Here is a 16,944-nt window from a genome sequence, read left to right as displayed (position 1 = left end):
AGACATTCACTCCTGTAGCCTGATTGGAAACCATTCGAATGTTCTTGGCATTTTGAGTTTATAAGAATTTCAAGGTTTGACAAATGGATGTAAAATCAGCATTTCTAAATGGAAATTTAGAAGAGGAAGTGTATATGGAGCAGCCAGAAGGTTTTCAACCTACAAGTAAAGAAGACTATGTTTGCATGTTAGAGAAAGCCTTATGTGGTCTTAAACAGGCTCCTGAGGCTTAATATTCCAAGCTTGATCAATATCTTCTTCAGCAAGGATTCAACAAACGTAATGCAGGTAGCAATTTATATCTCAAGACAACAGATGAGCATGTGTTTGTAGTGGTTATTTATATTTTATGATATTGTTTTTGGTGGTAATGACAATATAAGCAAAGATTTTACTACTCAAATGTAAACACAGTTTGAAATGTCTATGATTGGGGAACTTCCATTCTTTCTTGGTTTGCAAGTCTCCCGAATGTAAATAGGTATCTTCTTATCTCAGACAAAGTATGAAAAAGAAATGCTTAAGAAGTTTCAAATGGAGGATTGTAAGCTTATGAGTATGCCAATGATAACTGGTTGCAAATTGAGTAAGAATGATGAGTCACCTAATACAAATCAAACAAAATATAGGTCCATGATAGGCAGTTTCTTGTATATTATTGCATCAAGACCAAATATAATGCAAGTTGTTTGTATGATTGCTAGATTCCAATCTGCTCCTAAGGTTTCTCATCTTCATGTTGTAAAAATGACTTTTAGGTATCTGAAGGGCACTGTATATTATGGTTTATGGTATCCAAGAACTAATGATTTTACTTTAATAGCCTATACACATACAGACTGGGTAGGATGTATAGATTATAGATGCAGCACTAGTGGTGGAGCATTCTTTTTAGGAGATAAATCGGTTTCTTGGTTAAGCAAGAAACGGGAATTAGTGTCCTTGTCCATTGCTGAGGGGGAATATGTTGTTGTAGTTTCGTGTTGTACACATGTCTTGTGAATGAAACAAACTCTTTAGGATATAAAGGTGATTTATGATCAGCCCATTTCAATTCTTTGTGACAATGCTAGTGCCATAAACATCTCTAAGAATCCAGTTCTTCATTCTCGTACTAAACATATCTCAATAAGATATCATTTCTTGAGGGAAAAGTTTGCAGATCATGAGGTTAAACTTGATTATGTTGCCACTAAGGATCAATTGGCAGATATATTTACCAAATCCGTTCCTAAGGAGACTTTTGAGACTCTTCGTCAAAAGCTTAGGGTTGTGGCTTCTCCAGCCTAGTTATGTTCATGTACAAGCATCTACTTAGGGGGATTCTTTTATTGTCTCATTTGTTGTCCCTAACGCTTTGTCATTGATGTCAAAGTGGGATAAATTGCAGAGTTCCAAAGGCTTCAGTTTGCTTTGCTTTCAGATTGGTTTGGTGAAGGGAGCCATGTTCAGATTCCAGCCTTGATGATTATGCTTTATTTTAGATTTGGATTGTTTATGATTTGATGGTATTGGCGTTTTGGTATCAACTGAATTTTGTACAGTTGAAATTTGCACAATAGATAATTTCTTGTTGCAGACTGAAGTGCTGGAGTTTTGAAATCAATGCCAAAAGGGGAGATTGTTAAAATGTTTGTCATCGATGTCAAGATACAGAAGTTTAGTAATGCATACCTACGCAAATCACATCATCAGATTTGTTCTATGTCAAACAATATTGGACAATCTTCTGTGCAGTTCAAACCAAAATAATAAATGGTGATTTCACAATATACTTCTCTGACTTCTTAGATATTTATAGAATGTTTTGCTGTTCTAATCAATCTATGTTGAATGATTAAGACTCGATCTGCAAACAAGATAAGGTCAGTTCAGTTTATGATTGAATGGTCAAAACTTAATCTGCAAAACAGATATATGGATTACAGATTGTATTTACATACAATAAGTCTCAGTTCGATTGGAGTCTGGTCACGATTTATTGTTGGCATTGATTAAATTGTAGTTGAATGGTTCGATCTGGTGCAAACCGTCTTTGAATCTGTTACAGAGTCTTTGGAATCTTCCTTCAATCGTTTCTAGAAACATATACATGCTTTGGCACGATAAACGAATGCTACTTAAACATTATCGATTCGAGTGATGTAAAAGAATGTTAAGTGAAGAGGCTGATGACAGTTGACAGTTGTAACCAATGAGGCTGCAGTTGTAACTGCTTAGATAGTTAAAACTTCCTACAACCATATAGCCGATGAAGATAGGAAGCATGAGGATGTTTTGCATATTTGATTGCCTTATGTAAAGAAAGAAAAGTATCTTATAAGATGTATTGTTCATAGAAAACTTGGTGTAAATATTTAGATTGTTGCTGAGGAACATTTTTCAGAATACCATGATCTGATCTGCAATCATTTCTGAATGGTGGATGGGTGAATACAAATGTTTTTCTTAAGAAATCTGATCAAGTACAGAATACTGCAAACGTACAAAGCCTGAGGTATACAATATGTATGCAAATTATTCATTTTAACAGTGTTTCAAGCATACATTGTTTAAATGGTGAACAAGGTTTGATAGTACAGTGATTTATAATATTCTATCTGATGGAGTTGTACTAAGTATATGTGAAAAGGCCTTGGAGAAGGCAGATTTGTCAGAAGATTGATGTTTTTGTGATTTGTAAATTGGACCAAAATATCTGAAGGGTTGTGTTATTCAGTTTGCTGTAATTTATAATTGTATATCATCATATTTGTGAAGTTTGAAGTTGCAGATTTACATTCAGTGAAAACTTGTTTTGTAACATCCTGTAGTTGGTGCCTTAAGGATGCTGGGTTGGTGCTCAGATTGATAAGTTTGTAATAATAAGAGTTGGTGCTCTTAAGCAAGGGATTGGGTGATCCCTGAGGGTTGGTGTCCTTAAAATATTGTAAACAATCTTATTCGTGAGGCTGGATTAGGACAGTAGTTCCTAGCAGGCGTTTATCACCATGATTTTTTCCATCTTGGGTTTTCCACATATTTCTTGTGCATTGGCTTCATTGTGTGGTTGCATTTCTTTCAGATTTCAATATAAAGTTTCTGATAAGTTTATCAAAAACTTTTCATTTGTTAAAGATCTAAATCTTATTCCCATAGAACATTCCCGAAGGGACCTTTTAGTTTCCCACTTAAAATATTTCATTAAAGCACCTTTGTAAAGTGACGTTTAATATTTCTCCTTTAAATTCACTTAAATCACTTTATGAAATTAATTAAAATAATGTCATCAGCAAACTTTGCTTTCCTGGAGAACTCTAGTTAATTAATTAAATTTATTATCTAATATAGCCTGAAATTAGCCTATGAAAATTAAATAGGTTGAATGGGACACTTCTGACTACTTTGAGCAAGGGGACATTATAGGCCCTCCTTGAAACATTAAATATATTTCTCTTGTTTTGTTGGAAAAACTGCAATGAAATGTTCCAAGGGCATCCACAAAGCTTTAGGGTTCCCAATTTTTCTAGACACAGATAGTTAATGTCTTTTGTCTAAGAGAGGCATTAAAAAATTTGCATAAGAAAGTTCCTTTGGAAATCAAATGCTTGTTTCCATTTCACCTATTGAGAATGAGAGCTTTGGTCAGGTTTCCGTTTAAGGATTACATCCGTTTTCCATGGTTATGGGGATTTTGGGTGAACTGGTTATTCTCTGAGCACAGTATTGTGTGAATCATTATAGATCTTCCTTGCATCTTGGCGATTCTAGAGAAATGACAATCTGAAATTGCAGTTTCATTTTTGAGGGTTATCATTCTATGAGAAGGCCATAGTCCATTGCGGGCAACCACTAGATCCAATAGGTCACTGGCGGTTTTGTTAAGAAGGCTGCGTCTTGTTAGCTGAAATAACCTCATTTAATGGATGGGATGTGTGGATAGGAGAAGGATTGGAATTAAATTACAATTTTCACCTACAATAATAATTGAATCTCAAACAAATCAATGCAACAAAGTGAACTATACACATGAACGGGTATATTACCAAATGGGAGAGGAATGAACAAAAGCAATAAATGAAACATAACGAAAGAATAATTTATTTTTCTGAGTGGGCAAAAAGATTAAAAGGATTACAGGGGCATTATTTTGATCCTCAGACTAGAGCATTCCTGTTGTAAACCTAAAACGGACCTATCTTGGAGGATAAGGGTTGGATTTCAAAATCACGCCCTACAAATCATTGCTATATAAGTTATTTCTTCCACAACTAGTTAAACGATAGAACACGGCTTACAAAGTACATCAATTTTATGCACCACTTGGAGTTGGAAGCTATTTCAATGGGTCAGAATGTTAAATTTCCTTTCATATTCCCCAAAGGAATGCTTTGGCCTATGAAACTTCATTACTTGTAAAAGAAAATATAAGCTGTAAATAATTAATTTAAAAGACAGTTTGGTACTTTTCATTAAAAAAGAAGAAAAAATGTAAATACAATTGTATTGGCTTGAAGCATAGCTGATTAGATGTTAAAAACAAATCAAGCCTAGAACATGCAAACCTTTTGTGGAGAACAAACCTTATAAACATGGGAAAGCTGACAAAGAAGTAGATTGCATAAAAGAGTGACCCCACTTTGTACATTGCTGCTCGGTCCTCAAAATCGTAATAAGGAAACTGCATGAGTGAGAAAAAACACAAATCAGGCCAGAATAATTTTGACAAAAAAATCTAATTTGTTACTTGCTATCCAACAAAAGAATCTATAAAATATAGATAAAGAGTGAGGAAAAGAGAGGTGTGGAAGGGTGCAAGAGGTACTGATATACACAAGCAGCAGGAAGAGATCAACAGGAATAATAATACATACCAAGTCATAATATCAGTCATGTAAGAAAAAGGCCACCTAAATATGTGAAATGTCACCACCAAAGATCAAAAAATTTCACAAGAAAACACTAAAAATAAATAAAGAATGCATATAGTACAGTAAAAGAACCCTTCATTTATTCGATATAGCATATTGGTAGACTAAAATTTCGAAACACAGACTTACGTTAATAATGCAATAACAACACATTAGTTATGTCTAATGTGTAGCTTACATTGTAGGTTACACCTACAAGTATAACTTCTCCATGCACTAACAATATACAGGCGTAAATTGTTAATGTGTGCCCTCCAATTATCTCAAATGCAATGCATTTATTCTTCCAGAATTTTGTATAAGAGTCAGGATGTCCTAAGAAGGGTCTGCTGATTCAGCATGCGGAAACCCTAGGAAAGGGTACGATAAAGAAATTTGATGGAGAAGATTGAAGGAGGAAAGGAGAAATGTTGTCAAAGGGACAGTTGCCCAAAATTGAAAAAGCAAACTCTTTGTTGTGGATTCAAAAGCAACTAGCATTTTTGCAGGACCAACTAAAGGAAAGGAAGCAACCATCATGCAAAGGATTAACTACTATGATGGCTAGAAAAACTTGGTCTGGCTGAATGTGATTTTTTTTAGGGTTAACTATCTTTATTTGAAGGTCAAACAACTGTAAAAGATAAAGTAATACAAATAACTATTCTTGTAGGTTAACTAATATTGGTACCCCTATGAAACATTGCATACAATTGACTTTATAGTCAACAACCAAGGTATTTGTATCAAGATGGTCAATGTTAGGTTGATTATCATTCTTGTCAATCTATCAACTAACAATGTCTACAAATTGATCACCGATAAGGAATGGTGATTTGAGATGAACCAAGCTCTTAAACATCAAAATCTACGAAGTGAAAGTAAAGATCCTATAGTGAATCATCCTCTATTTTTGTTTTGTTAGGGGACGAGAGGTTATCTTCACTTGCTACATCAATAGCCAAATTGAATGCTTTTGTATAAGAACAGGGTTGCACTACCTTCATCTTCTTCTACAATGAGGGATGAGACCTTCAACGATCTATTGCTTCTTCAAGTCCTCGGCTGGTTTCTTCTCTAGTTTTAGTAGGAGTTCCTTAGGCCTAAAGCTATAAAGCTTTGATGTTCTTGTGTTTTACTTGCTTCAAAATATAAATCTTTGCTACAATATCATCATCATCATCATCTTGTAGTAATTTGAACTCCTCTTCAAAATCTTTTTTCAATCTTTCCCAAGTAGTTTGGAATTCGGGATGACCTTTGTGTACCATTCAATAGTTATGCCCCTTAGGGTTGCTAAAAAAAGATCACTGTTAATGGACTCTATCATACTATGTAATGTACCCTCCCTAATTTGCCCTAGAATCATAATGGCAACAAATTAGGGTTAGGGTTACATCTTATCAAGTAAAATATCTCTTTAAATAATGTCATTCTGAGTTTGAATCCAGCAATCATAACATAGACAACATATGCAAATATGTATATGTATTATGTATTATAATTATATTATTTATTATTAGTTAATGGTCAATTACATAATATTTTGTAAATAATTAGTTTGGATTAGTTTGTTTCTATTTACAACTGTTTCTTTTTAGAAACATCGTTGTTGTAATTCTTTATAATGACCTATTGATCATTCTGTAAATACAATTCATACTTTTACTAATTACTTGTTAGTAATATGGTATCAAAGCCACATTATAAAAATTCGTTTTTCTAAAATAAAGAAATTTTCTCAATTTTGAAAAGCGTTTTTCTTTTTTTTTAAATTTGCAGGCATTCAAAAGTTCTTTTCGCAAGATTTTTTACTCGTTTTTGTTTGTGGCTTCTTGAAGGGTTCCAATCACGATTTGAGATTTCTAAACCCTGTGTTTGTTTTCTCGTGGGTTTCTTCCGACGTTGCTTTTTCTTCTTGCAGGGTCGTGTGAAAAATTTCAAGACCGAATTTTTCCTGATTCTTGTCTTTGTGCCGCCATTTTTTCTCTGTGCACGACTTGTGTTTGCGCATTTCGCGAAGACACATGAAGGAAAAATTTAACATATTTTTTCCACCCATGATCTAGGTCATTCTTCCTGGCGGTGGCTCCCGTTATTTTTTCTACAATGCGACATAACCCGCGCGATTTTGCCTGCATTTTGCAATTTTTTCATGCTCAAACTCATCTGCAAATCGCAAACGATCTCCATTCTACAGCTCGCGATTTTCTTTCTTTCTACACGGCATGATTTCGTGTCTTTTCTAGCCTGCAACCCGCGACTCTTTGACCCGTGTGACGCAATCTTTGATTCGCCCGACTCGCGTTTATTCTGGGTGTTTTTGGTCTACGACGGCAAGGATTTTCTAACCCTCTTAACCCACAATTTTTTTACAGATTCTCAACACGAGTTCTCTATGTTTTGACGACCAAGGTTTAGCCGACTAGGGTTTTATCAAAACCCTCAAATTTTCTGGTTTGAATAAATTTTAAACCACAGATTCTTGGTGGGTTTTTCGCAAGCATTTCTAGGTCTTCATCAGTTTTTTTTGGGTCAGCCGGAAATTTTACCTCGAAATCCATGTCAGTCGTACTTCATCTATTTTTTAAAGTTTGTACCAGATCTGCCTCTGTTTCAGTTTCACACCATTATAGATTTTCTTGTTTTCCATGCTTTGGGAAGCGTGCAAGATGGCGTCATTGACCAACCTAATGTTGGAAGGCAATCAAAGATTTAAAGGCAAGAATTATAACACTTGGAAGCAACGCATGTTGACAATCTTAGAATATTGTCGCCTTGATGATCTTGTTTTGGGAAAAGAGTCTTGACCTACCGCAACCAGAGCAGATCGAGACAAGTTTGATGACCGAAATCGAGAAGCTATCATGCTTCTCAAGCTCTCTATCACAGATGACCAATTACCTCAGATTCCTTTTGGTAAGTTAGGATAAGAAATTTGGAAGCATCTGAAGGAATTGCATGAGACATCCGACAAAAGCCAAGCGTTCTTCTTAAAGAACCAATTATTTTCCATTATGATGAATGAACGTATGTCCTTACAGGAGCATCTCACGAAGATTAAGGACATTAGAGATCAGCTCAAAGCTATTGGTCGGAAAATGGAGGAAGAGGATATGGTAGTCATAACCTTGAAAAGTCTACCTAAATCCTATGAGAACTTCATAGAGACTCTCAACATTACGTCTACGAATGTTGATCTGAAATTTCCAAGTTGTGCACCAAACTTCTGCAACAAGATCGTTGGAAACAACAATTTGGTAGCAGTGCCACTTCATCCTCCTCAGAGCACAAGCCTTTGCAGCCAAATCCTTTCACAAGGATAAAGGCAAATCTCAATCATCTCAACAGAAGGGCTCCAGTCAGTCTTAGGATGGTTTGAAGGAGAAGAAGGTTCAATGCAACTACTATCATAAATATGGCCATATGATCAAGGATTGTTGCAATTGGATAGCTTCCAAACAGTGTAAGTAGGGGGGGTCTCATCCTAAAGCCAATGTCGCTAAGAACATAGAGTAGAAAAAGTTTGCTTTGTACGCCTTTATGGCTAAAAGACCTGCAGACCATGTGAAATCTTTTGCATGCTATATAGATTTTGGTGCTTCTTGGCATTTCACTCACAAGCGCGATTGATTTACAGAATTCTCTCCTTATACTGATTTAGTCATATATGGAGGAGGTGAAGAGTAAACCGTTCTCGCCAAGGGCAACATTCAGATAGAGTTTGGTGGGAGGAATCTTATATTCCTCAAATTATACTACGTTCCTGGCATGGAATTGAACCTTCTCTCTATGAGTCAAATTATGCAGCATTCTCCTCAGCTTGATGTGATATTCAGTGCTCACAAGTGTTCGATTGTTGATCATGTGACATGCACTACTATAGCTGTTGGAATTGACGATCATGGTCTTTATAGACTTGTGGATACTAGTGATTCTCTTGAGCATGATTTGCAGCTAAATCCTCCTCTATCACTAGTCTATGGCATTAGGGATATGGTCATCTGAACGTTCACTACCTTGTTCATCTTGTTCGAAAAGATTTAGTACATGGACTACTTGAAATTCAAACTCAGAATCAGAGAGTTTGTGAAACTTGTCAGGCTGGGAAGCAACAGAGGACACCATTCAAGGATGATGACTCATGGCGAGCCTCTAAGGTACTACAGTTGGTCCACGCCGATGCATGTGATCCAATGAATACACCTTTTGTTACTGGGTGTAGGTATTTCTTGCTCTTTGTTGATGATTTCAGTCATAAAATGTGGGTGTATTTTCTTCAACAAAAATCAAATGTGTTTCTTGTATTTTAGAAATTTAAGGCCTTAGAAAAAGAGTCTGGTTGTTTTATTATTACTCTTAGATCTTGTTGACATGTCTATAGTCGCATCGCTGCAAACTCCATCTGGCCAACGCAGAATAGAATATACTTGTTGAGTATCCTATCCTCTCTTGAGATAAGGAAATCCCTAATGTTGTTTTTGCGTTTGATCAAAGGGGATCACCTCAAGGTTTTGATCGTCAGGTCTTGACTGCGGGATTACTTAGTGGTTTGATGTGTTTTGCTGGAAACACGAGGGGACTTACGGTGAGATAGGCAATTACTGGATGAGTTCCCTAAAATTCTAACGGTCTCGTTATCAATTGATTTCAGTTAGATGATACTATTTCAGCTGGACTACGGATTCTTCTTCGTAAAAAAAAGGGAATAAAGAGGGATAGGGATAAGAGATAAAGGAAATCTAATTATTCAACTAAGATAGCATATTCAAGAAAAGCAAACAAGCACCTCAAAATAACCAGATTAAACACTATAAGCTATTTAAGCACAATATTTGTATGAATCTAGTGCGATCTTCAAGGAAAAATTGACTTTTCATGTTATTAAACGTAATTTCAGAACTTTAACATTCATTCATTAAGTGTTCAATAACCGAACTAAGCATGTGGGAGGGTTCAGATTAACCATGCAAAAGGAATGACAATCTGTAAGTCCCTAATGGTATGAACAGCGAGGATTCTATCAGATGCTTATCTAGAAAATGCTATGGAAAATGAAAGAAACATAACAGAATAATTCAAATATTGAAGAAGGAGACCATGCACTCACAATGAAATAGAAACAGTCTTAACTTTGCATTAAATCCTGTGTAAATTTCGCCAGAGCTTCAACACCAATCTATGAACTTCTTACAAAATGAGGGAAAACCGGTCCCCTTTAAATAGACTTCCAAAAACAGATGAATGGCCAAGATCTAAACATAAACAAGTGGCCCAGATTCATCCTTACAAAAAGGTACCCATACCCATAAATGGAGGGCAAATATCAACAACTACCCCAAAGGGAGCAATAACTACCCAAAAAAGGTAATTAAATAAAAGATGTCCATAATAACTCAAAAAGTGCCCATGCACAAAGTTTTAAAGTTTACAGTTGACTTGGAAGTCAAATATGAACTTTGGCCAAAAAGTGACTTTTTCAAATTTGAAAGAAAAAAGCACTTTAGGAAAGCACTTTTTCTTTTCCAGTTGTAGATTTTCTTTCCAAAAATTCATCTTCACCATGCAAATACTCTTTCCAAAGGTCCCGACCTATTGCATGTTCTTCGCGAACATACTCTTGGTACCTGATGCACAATTGGAACAGCAAACTGAACGGAGGCATGGGGGGATGACGAATTTTATACTGCATGCCCTCTAGATAATGGTCTACGTGCCTCAAACCATCTTGCCAGCTGGACCGATTATGCTCAAAACACAACATGTCTGCATGTAGTTGACTGGCAAAACCAAGGTCCTCGGTTGAGAACGCGATCTTGTCTGTTCTTAATCTTTTCTCCAAGTCCGGCTGCATTACGTCATCAGACAGATCATTCTTCCACCCCAAAACCATTGATCGGAGGATGGTCTTGCCAAGTTCTTGCATGTTTTTCAGAATTCCATCACATGCATCTTGCTCTTTGTCAATGATCTCCCTTGTCTCATTCTTCATAGTTATAATCCAGTACCATTCTTTAAAAACGCTAATATCATGGGGGTCCAGGATGGCGGAGAGTGTAGGGATCTACGCCTGGGTCCAGAAAAGGGCTCTTACAAGAGGCAGGGTTGTAGCAGCTACCTCATGGATTTCGAGGCATTCTCGTTTTACCTCGAGCAGCTTGACCAAAATGGTCTCTCAATGGTGGGCCATTTCTTTTACCTCCTCAATAATTTGTTCTCCTCTTTCCTTAAGGCCTCGCATCCATTCCTTGACGGCCTTTGCAGTATCTCGTACTCCTTCAAATTCTGTGGTGGTCCTCTTTGCCAATGTTGTAGGGGGAATGTGGGATTCGAAAGCATTATGCAATGGTCTCAAGAGTTGATCAATGTATCCCTCGGCCTGTTCAGCACGAACTCGATACATGTACTTTTCAGCTGTTATCTCTTCGAGTTGTCTGAGCACATTTTGCACGGAGTCTTTGAATTCCTCTCATTCCTGCTCCTTAGTGGCTCGTCCGATGGGGACAATTGTGATGCTATAATCAACCAGTGTAATTTGATCTGTTGGCTTGTTGACAGGCGGGGTGGCGATATGAAGGGTACGGTTCCTTTGCTCATCATGGGTTATCCTGGAATACGCCTTAGGCTTTTTCTTCCCCTTGGCCTTGGCTTGGTCTATGCGTGAGAAGATGTCCTCCAAGTCCATGGGTGGCTTGGTGGCTGCCTTACGCTAAGCTCGAGCAATTAACCAATCTTGAGGTACAGTCTAGGCTGATGCTATGGTTAAATTTGCACTCTGTTCTTTAATGTTTTCAGTCGGCTCATTGCATATTTGCAGCTGCTCGATTAATGGACTGGAGGAAGTGTCAAGTTCCTTGCTCGTAGCTGAATTCTCTCCCACTTCACTGAACAACTGTCTAGTATTTTCATGTGATGGTTGCTCTTCTGTCCTTTCAGGCTCGTGGGTCTCATATGTCCTTTGCTCTCCTTCAACAATGGAGTCATCCTTAGTAGTATTATGCAGCTCCAATTCATGGCGGCTCTGCTGGGTGGGCTCATGCATCTTCGCCCCCTGAATGGATGGAATCTCTCCTTCCTCCACTTGATTATCAGGTTCGGCGGGTTCAATGGCTCTTACCTCGGTATCTAGCTTGTCTTGTTCAAGAGGATCATCAACTCCAAATGCGTTAATATCACTCTGGGAAGGTGGAGTAGGTATATAATCTAGTTCAACTACATCATCAGACGAACTAGGGTCTTTTGATGATGAAGTGACTTCTGGTCTACTAAAAGGGATCTTTTCCCTTCTTGTTCTTTTAGATGTCCGAGTCCCTCTGCTAGCTTTAGCCTTCTTCCTTTTTTCAAGCTTTTCAACCTCTTCCTTTGGTGCACTGGATGTTCCCTCATCTTCAGAGGACTGAGAATCAAGGCTACCCATCATTTGGTAGGTGAATTGGACTACCTCATGAATCAGCCGCTCAATTTGCTAGTGCAACCACTGGTCAGTATATCTTCCTGGGGCTGCCATAACCGCCTCAAAATCAATGATTGGATCCTGCGACCAATCGATGCCTGGCAAAAGATGTCTTACTGCCTCAAATTTTTGGACTTGTAGGCAATTTCCTGAATCTGTTAGTTGATCTGGGACTCGATGATATTCATAGAGTCGCATTTGGTGCACACTTAGCCTTGAATATTCACGTCGTCGAACTTCATAGTCATCAGAGCAGTTTTCCAATAATCTTCAACTGATTCATTTGCTCTGTATCGCCTGCCATAAGCTCTGTTTGCCAAATTGTCGTGATCAAAGCATTTCCTTGGAAAATGCTCTTGAAGGCCATAGGAGGCTAGTTCTGCAAAGGATTCCTCTTCCTGGGCTGGGTTCTTTAGATGGACATCAAGGTTACCTATAATCATAGGGAATGCGAATCCAAACTGCTTCCTGTCTCTGAGTAAACTGTTCGCCGAATGTGACTGCCTTGCGACTTCCAGGATAACTATTTTGTCAATTGGGTATTGCAGAAGTCGGAAAGGAGCACCCTCAAAGCCAGCTATCCGGATGTAGGAGAACCTTGGGAACTGGATGAACCAGGCACCATACCTCTGTAATAGAATAGTAGCTTGCTTTGAGAGCCTTATGTGTAGTCCTCCTTGCATCTGCCTGACCAAGCGCATTGTGAACGCGTCATTGACGCGCTCATACTAACCAATTGCATAGGCAGGGCTATTCTTTTCCCTTTGAGCTATGTCTCGATAGTGCAGCTATGGATAACAATAATATACCTTTACCTGTTTGGGTCCATTCCCAATCTCACCTTTCATGATTAAACCCAACAATGGCTGGTTTCTGGCGAACATGTAGACTAAATAGGATGTCATGGTAAAGTATTTCTTTGCCTCAAGTTCGATCAATTGGGTGCGGATGTTGTCGCTTATGATCTGGGCCCAGTCGAACTTGGATTTCCCAGCGAAGACCTGTTTTGTGAAGTAAAACATCCACTCTTCAAAGTAGTTGGATTGGGGGAGTCCCATAATCCTGCTGAGTTATGTGACCATGTCTCCATGCTCATTGTGAAAGTCGCTCCTAGGGGTCTTTTTCCCAATCCTAACGCTTGGAGGTCTTCTCTCCTTGTACCACTCCTCATTTATCAGTGTTCTGCATTTGGCAGGGTTCATATCATACGCCACTTGCACTTCATCTATAGTTGTTGCTATGGGGTTGTTTGGGAGGGGAATATTAAATGCGTCGCTAATGGCCTCAAGAGTGAAGTCAGCAAGGACCATATTCTCAAGGAGCACCAATCTGGAGTTTGGTTGGTAATGTCGGGCAGCCTCTACTACTAGCTCATAGTTTTGTACTAATGGGGGAAATCCCGTTGCTTGGGCGATTCCACTTTCCATCATCCGCCTAGGCCTGCCATAGGCATTAGGGGAGAAAACTTGGTCCCTGAAATCTTGAAGATCAATATGCCCCAGGTCAGTATCACCTACATTTTCCCAGACACTTTGAACTTTTGATTCGCTTAGTCCTCCTCTCTGATATTGATACTTCATCTTTTCGACTCTGCGAGGGATATCTCACTTGGATGCTCGTGATGTCTTGGCTGCAGCAGGTGTCTTTGATGATTCTACCGCCGATTTAGGCATTTATCTTGCACAGTCGGACGCGAATTACGAGACGATATAAAGGAAACGAAGCGGGTTAGATAAAGGGATACGTCGGCATACAAAGATTAATTTGAAAACCGAGTTTTAAAGAATAGCATGATACTTTAGCTAAAAAGCTTGATTGATTTAGACATGAATATTTATGAAGCTTTTCGACTACGAATTTATTTATTCGGCTACGGTTCATGGACTTAGACAATTTCGACTACCGAATTCACACTTAGGCATTCTAGGATCAATTTTCAAAATGGACGAAGTTTAAGATTTTCCCTAAGTCTAAAAAATGCATTTTCTCGCTAACCCTGGGAACAAAGTCTGATTTCAATTGCGTTGCTTGATGTCCTATAAATGGGAAAAGATGCGGTTTTAAGATTTAATCGTTTTAATCAACTTTTGCACACAAACACATCTATCCAATTTAGCATATATTTCGAATGATTTCAAGAGAGGCGAAGCACACTTAACTGGCGAAATGAATGGCGTGAATTCACACAACCTGCCTTGCAAGAATGATTTCCTTTGGATTCGAAAAATGATGCCTCTTATGCCCTGCGTTTTGCGAAGACAAACTCACAATTTGTAAATTTGGAATGGGAGAGTTCTTGTAATTTCAAATTTCGACGGTTAACTCCCTATTCGTGATTTTTGCGCCCAATGCTCGGAGGGAAAAAATGCAGTTTTAGAAACTTAGAATTAGCAATTCTTTTACCTTAATGATTTTGCCTCCTGCGTGGTAGAAATGAATGGGGGAGTTGCAATACTTTGAAAACTCTATCTTGCGCTTTACCCAATGGTGATTTTCAAAGGATGGAGCTTCTCCAAATTTTCAATCCTTAACATCTACGCCCTATTTGACGAATTTCGGAGAGTGGGAGGGTTTTTTTAACTCCGGCAAAAATCGCGATCTCCTTGAAATTTCTGCTATCTTACCTTGGTGACTTGGGTTAATAGCGATTTTTCAAACTTCGGGAGTTTGGAATGATTGTAATGCTTAGAGATTGCGATTTTCTCTTACACGAACTTCAGGGTTTGAATGCTCTCTACAAAGTTTGAGACCGCGGCCTGGATGTTTGAAGAGCCTTTCAAACTTCACACTTGTACACCCACAGAGCTTCTGGCAAACTTCGGAGAATGGGAAGGGTTTTCAAACTTTGAAAACTCGCGATCTCCTCCTCAATGGCGCGATGAGAATGGGTTTGGGGAGCCTTGCAAGGATTAAGAGCCTCGCGCGAACCTACCCTGCGCGAACTTCGGCATTTGGATGCCCTTTGCAAACTTCACAAAATCTTCATCCCTTACCCCTTTACCAATCTTCAGGGAATGGAGGAGGTTTGGGAACTTCTTCAAAAAAAGAATCGCGATTTTAAATCACACGCTAACTTCGGCGATTTTGAGAGGATTGCCAACTTCGGCGATTTGGAGAGGTTTGCGAGCTTTCATTCTTTTTCACTTATCGCTTGGAATGCGATTTTCGGCATTTTCATGCACTTATAAAAATTCACACTTATACCTTATGATGCCATTTTCGGGGTTTCGACCCACTTTGCTCTTTTCGGGGTTTTGACCCACTTTGCAAACTTTTCAACTTTTGCGACTTACCTTCATAATGCGAACTTCGGCAATTTGGAGCATTTTGAAAACTTCGGCATTTGGAGCCAGTTTGCCAATTTCGGCACTTTTAAGTGCTTTGCAAACTTCGCACCTTTTAGGCGTTTTTCAAACTTCGGCATTTTTAAGTGCTTTGCAAGTTTTGAAAACTTTAATTTTTTATGCACCATTCCTCCAATTGCGAATTTCGGCGATTGGAGGAGGATTTGAAAACTTTTACTCCCTCTCGTAATTACCCTCTAACTGGCGAAAATCGCTATTTTCGTCCATTTTGTAAACTTTTTAAAACCTCATGTTACTTTAAACCTTTTGCATCCTTTTATCTCTCCTATATCCTCGACGAAAATCAACACTTTGGGTCCTCATGCGACCTTTAGACATTTTATCTTTCTAGGGGGATTCTGCCAGTTTCTATCATTCTACACCTATCTCAGGTGATTTTTCAAGTTTAAACTATCTCTTGGAATTTCCTGCCCAAAGGCTCAACTGATCTTGTGAATTCACAAGCTTCCGTTCATAATATCATCATCTTATGGACTGATTACGGGCACGCTCAAAAGGACGCAAAACACCCCACGCGGAACTCAACAAGGCGAAAAGACCAAAAAAAGGAAAGGGGACCCTGTCGGTGACAGGGAGCGTGTGCAACGCACAACAGATCTGATAATGGGGAGCAGTTTTGTTCTACTGCTTTCTCCACTTTTTGTGATACACATGGCATAAAACGACAGTTAACCACACCATACACACCTCAACAGAACGACGTTGTAGAACGTCGCAACCACAACATTACAAAAATGGCTAGGTCAATGTTGGAACACAAAAATGTTCCTAAGAAGTATTGGGAAGAAGCGGTGTTTACTGCACTCTATCTCCTTAATAGGTCTCCCACTCATGTTGTTAAGGGGAAGACTCCTGAGGAAGCTTCGACTGGTAGCAAACCCAGGATCAATCGGCTCTAGCATATGTATGGATTCCAAATGCTAAGCACTCCAAGTTGGATTCCAAGAGTCAAAAGCTTATGTTCACAGGGTACACTGACAACCACAAGGCTTATCGACTGATTGATGTAGACATTGATCGTCTTATCTTCAGTTGTGATGTTGTCTTGATGAAGAACGAGGACCATTTCAGCTTTCCTCGTTTGAACAGAATTTTGAGGATCAGCCTTTGAAGGCTTCTGATTTGGGTGTTCGTCTTCCATTTGGTTCACTTGATGGGATGGATGATGGAGAATCTGAATTTGATGATGCACTACTTGAATTTCCTCCAAACGATGATAATCTTCCACCTCTTCCAA

At 38.5% G+C, this 16,944-nt stretch overlaps 1 protein-coding gene across 3 annotated transcripts in view; it reads right to left on the bottom strand.

Annotated features, from left to right (window-relative positions):
* Positions 1-16,944, bottom strand: part of LOC131042902 (cycloeucalenol cycloisomerase) — a 156,760-nt gene that overhangs the window by 21,343 nt on the left and 118,473 nt on the right. For all 3 annotated transcript variants that reach the window (XM_057976233.2, XM_057976231.2, XM_057976232.2), the window contains exon 8: positions 4,563-4,660. In XM_057976233.2, coding sequence (XP_057832216.2) covers positions 4,563-4,660 — 98 coding nt within the window. The remainder of the gene's footprint in view (positions 1-4,562; positions 4,661-16,944) is intronic.

This window comes from Cryptomeria japonica, chromosome 1 (assembly GCF_030272615.1).
Source record: "Cryptomeria japonica chromosome 1, Sugi_1.0, whole genome shotgun sequence".
Lineage (NCBI taxonomy): Eukaryota > Viridiplantae > Streptophyta > Pinopsida > Cupressales > Cupressaceae > Cryptomeria > Cryptomeria japonica.
This window is presented reverse-complemented; position numbering and strand designations above follow the sequence as displayed.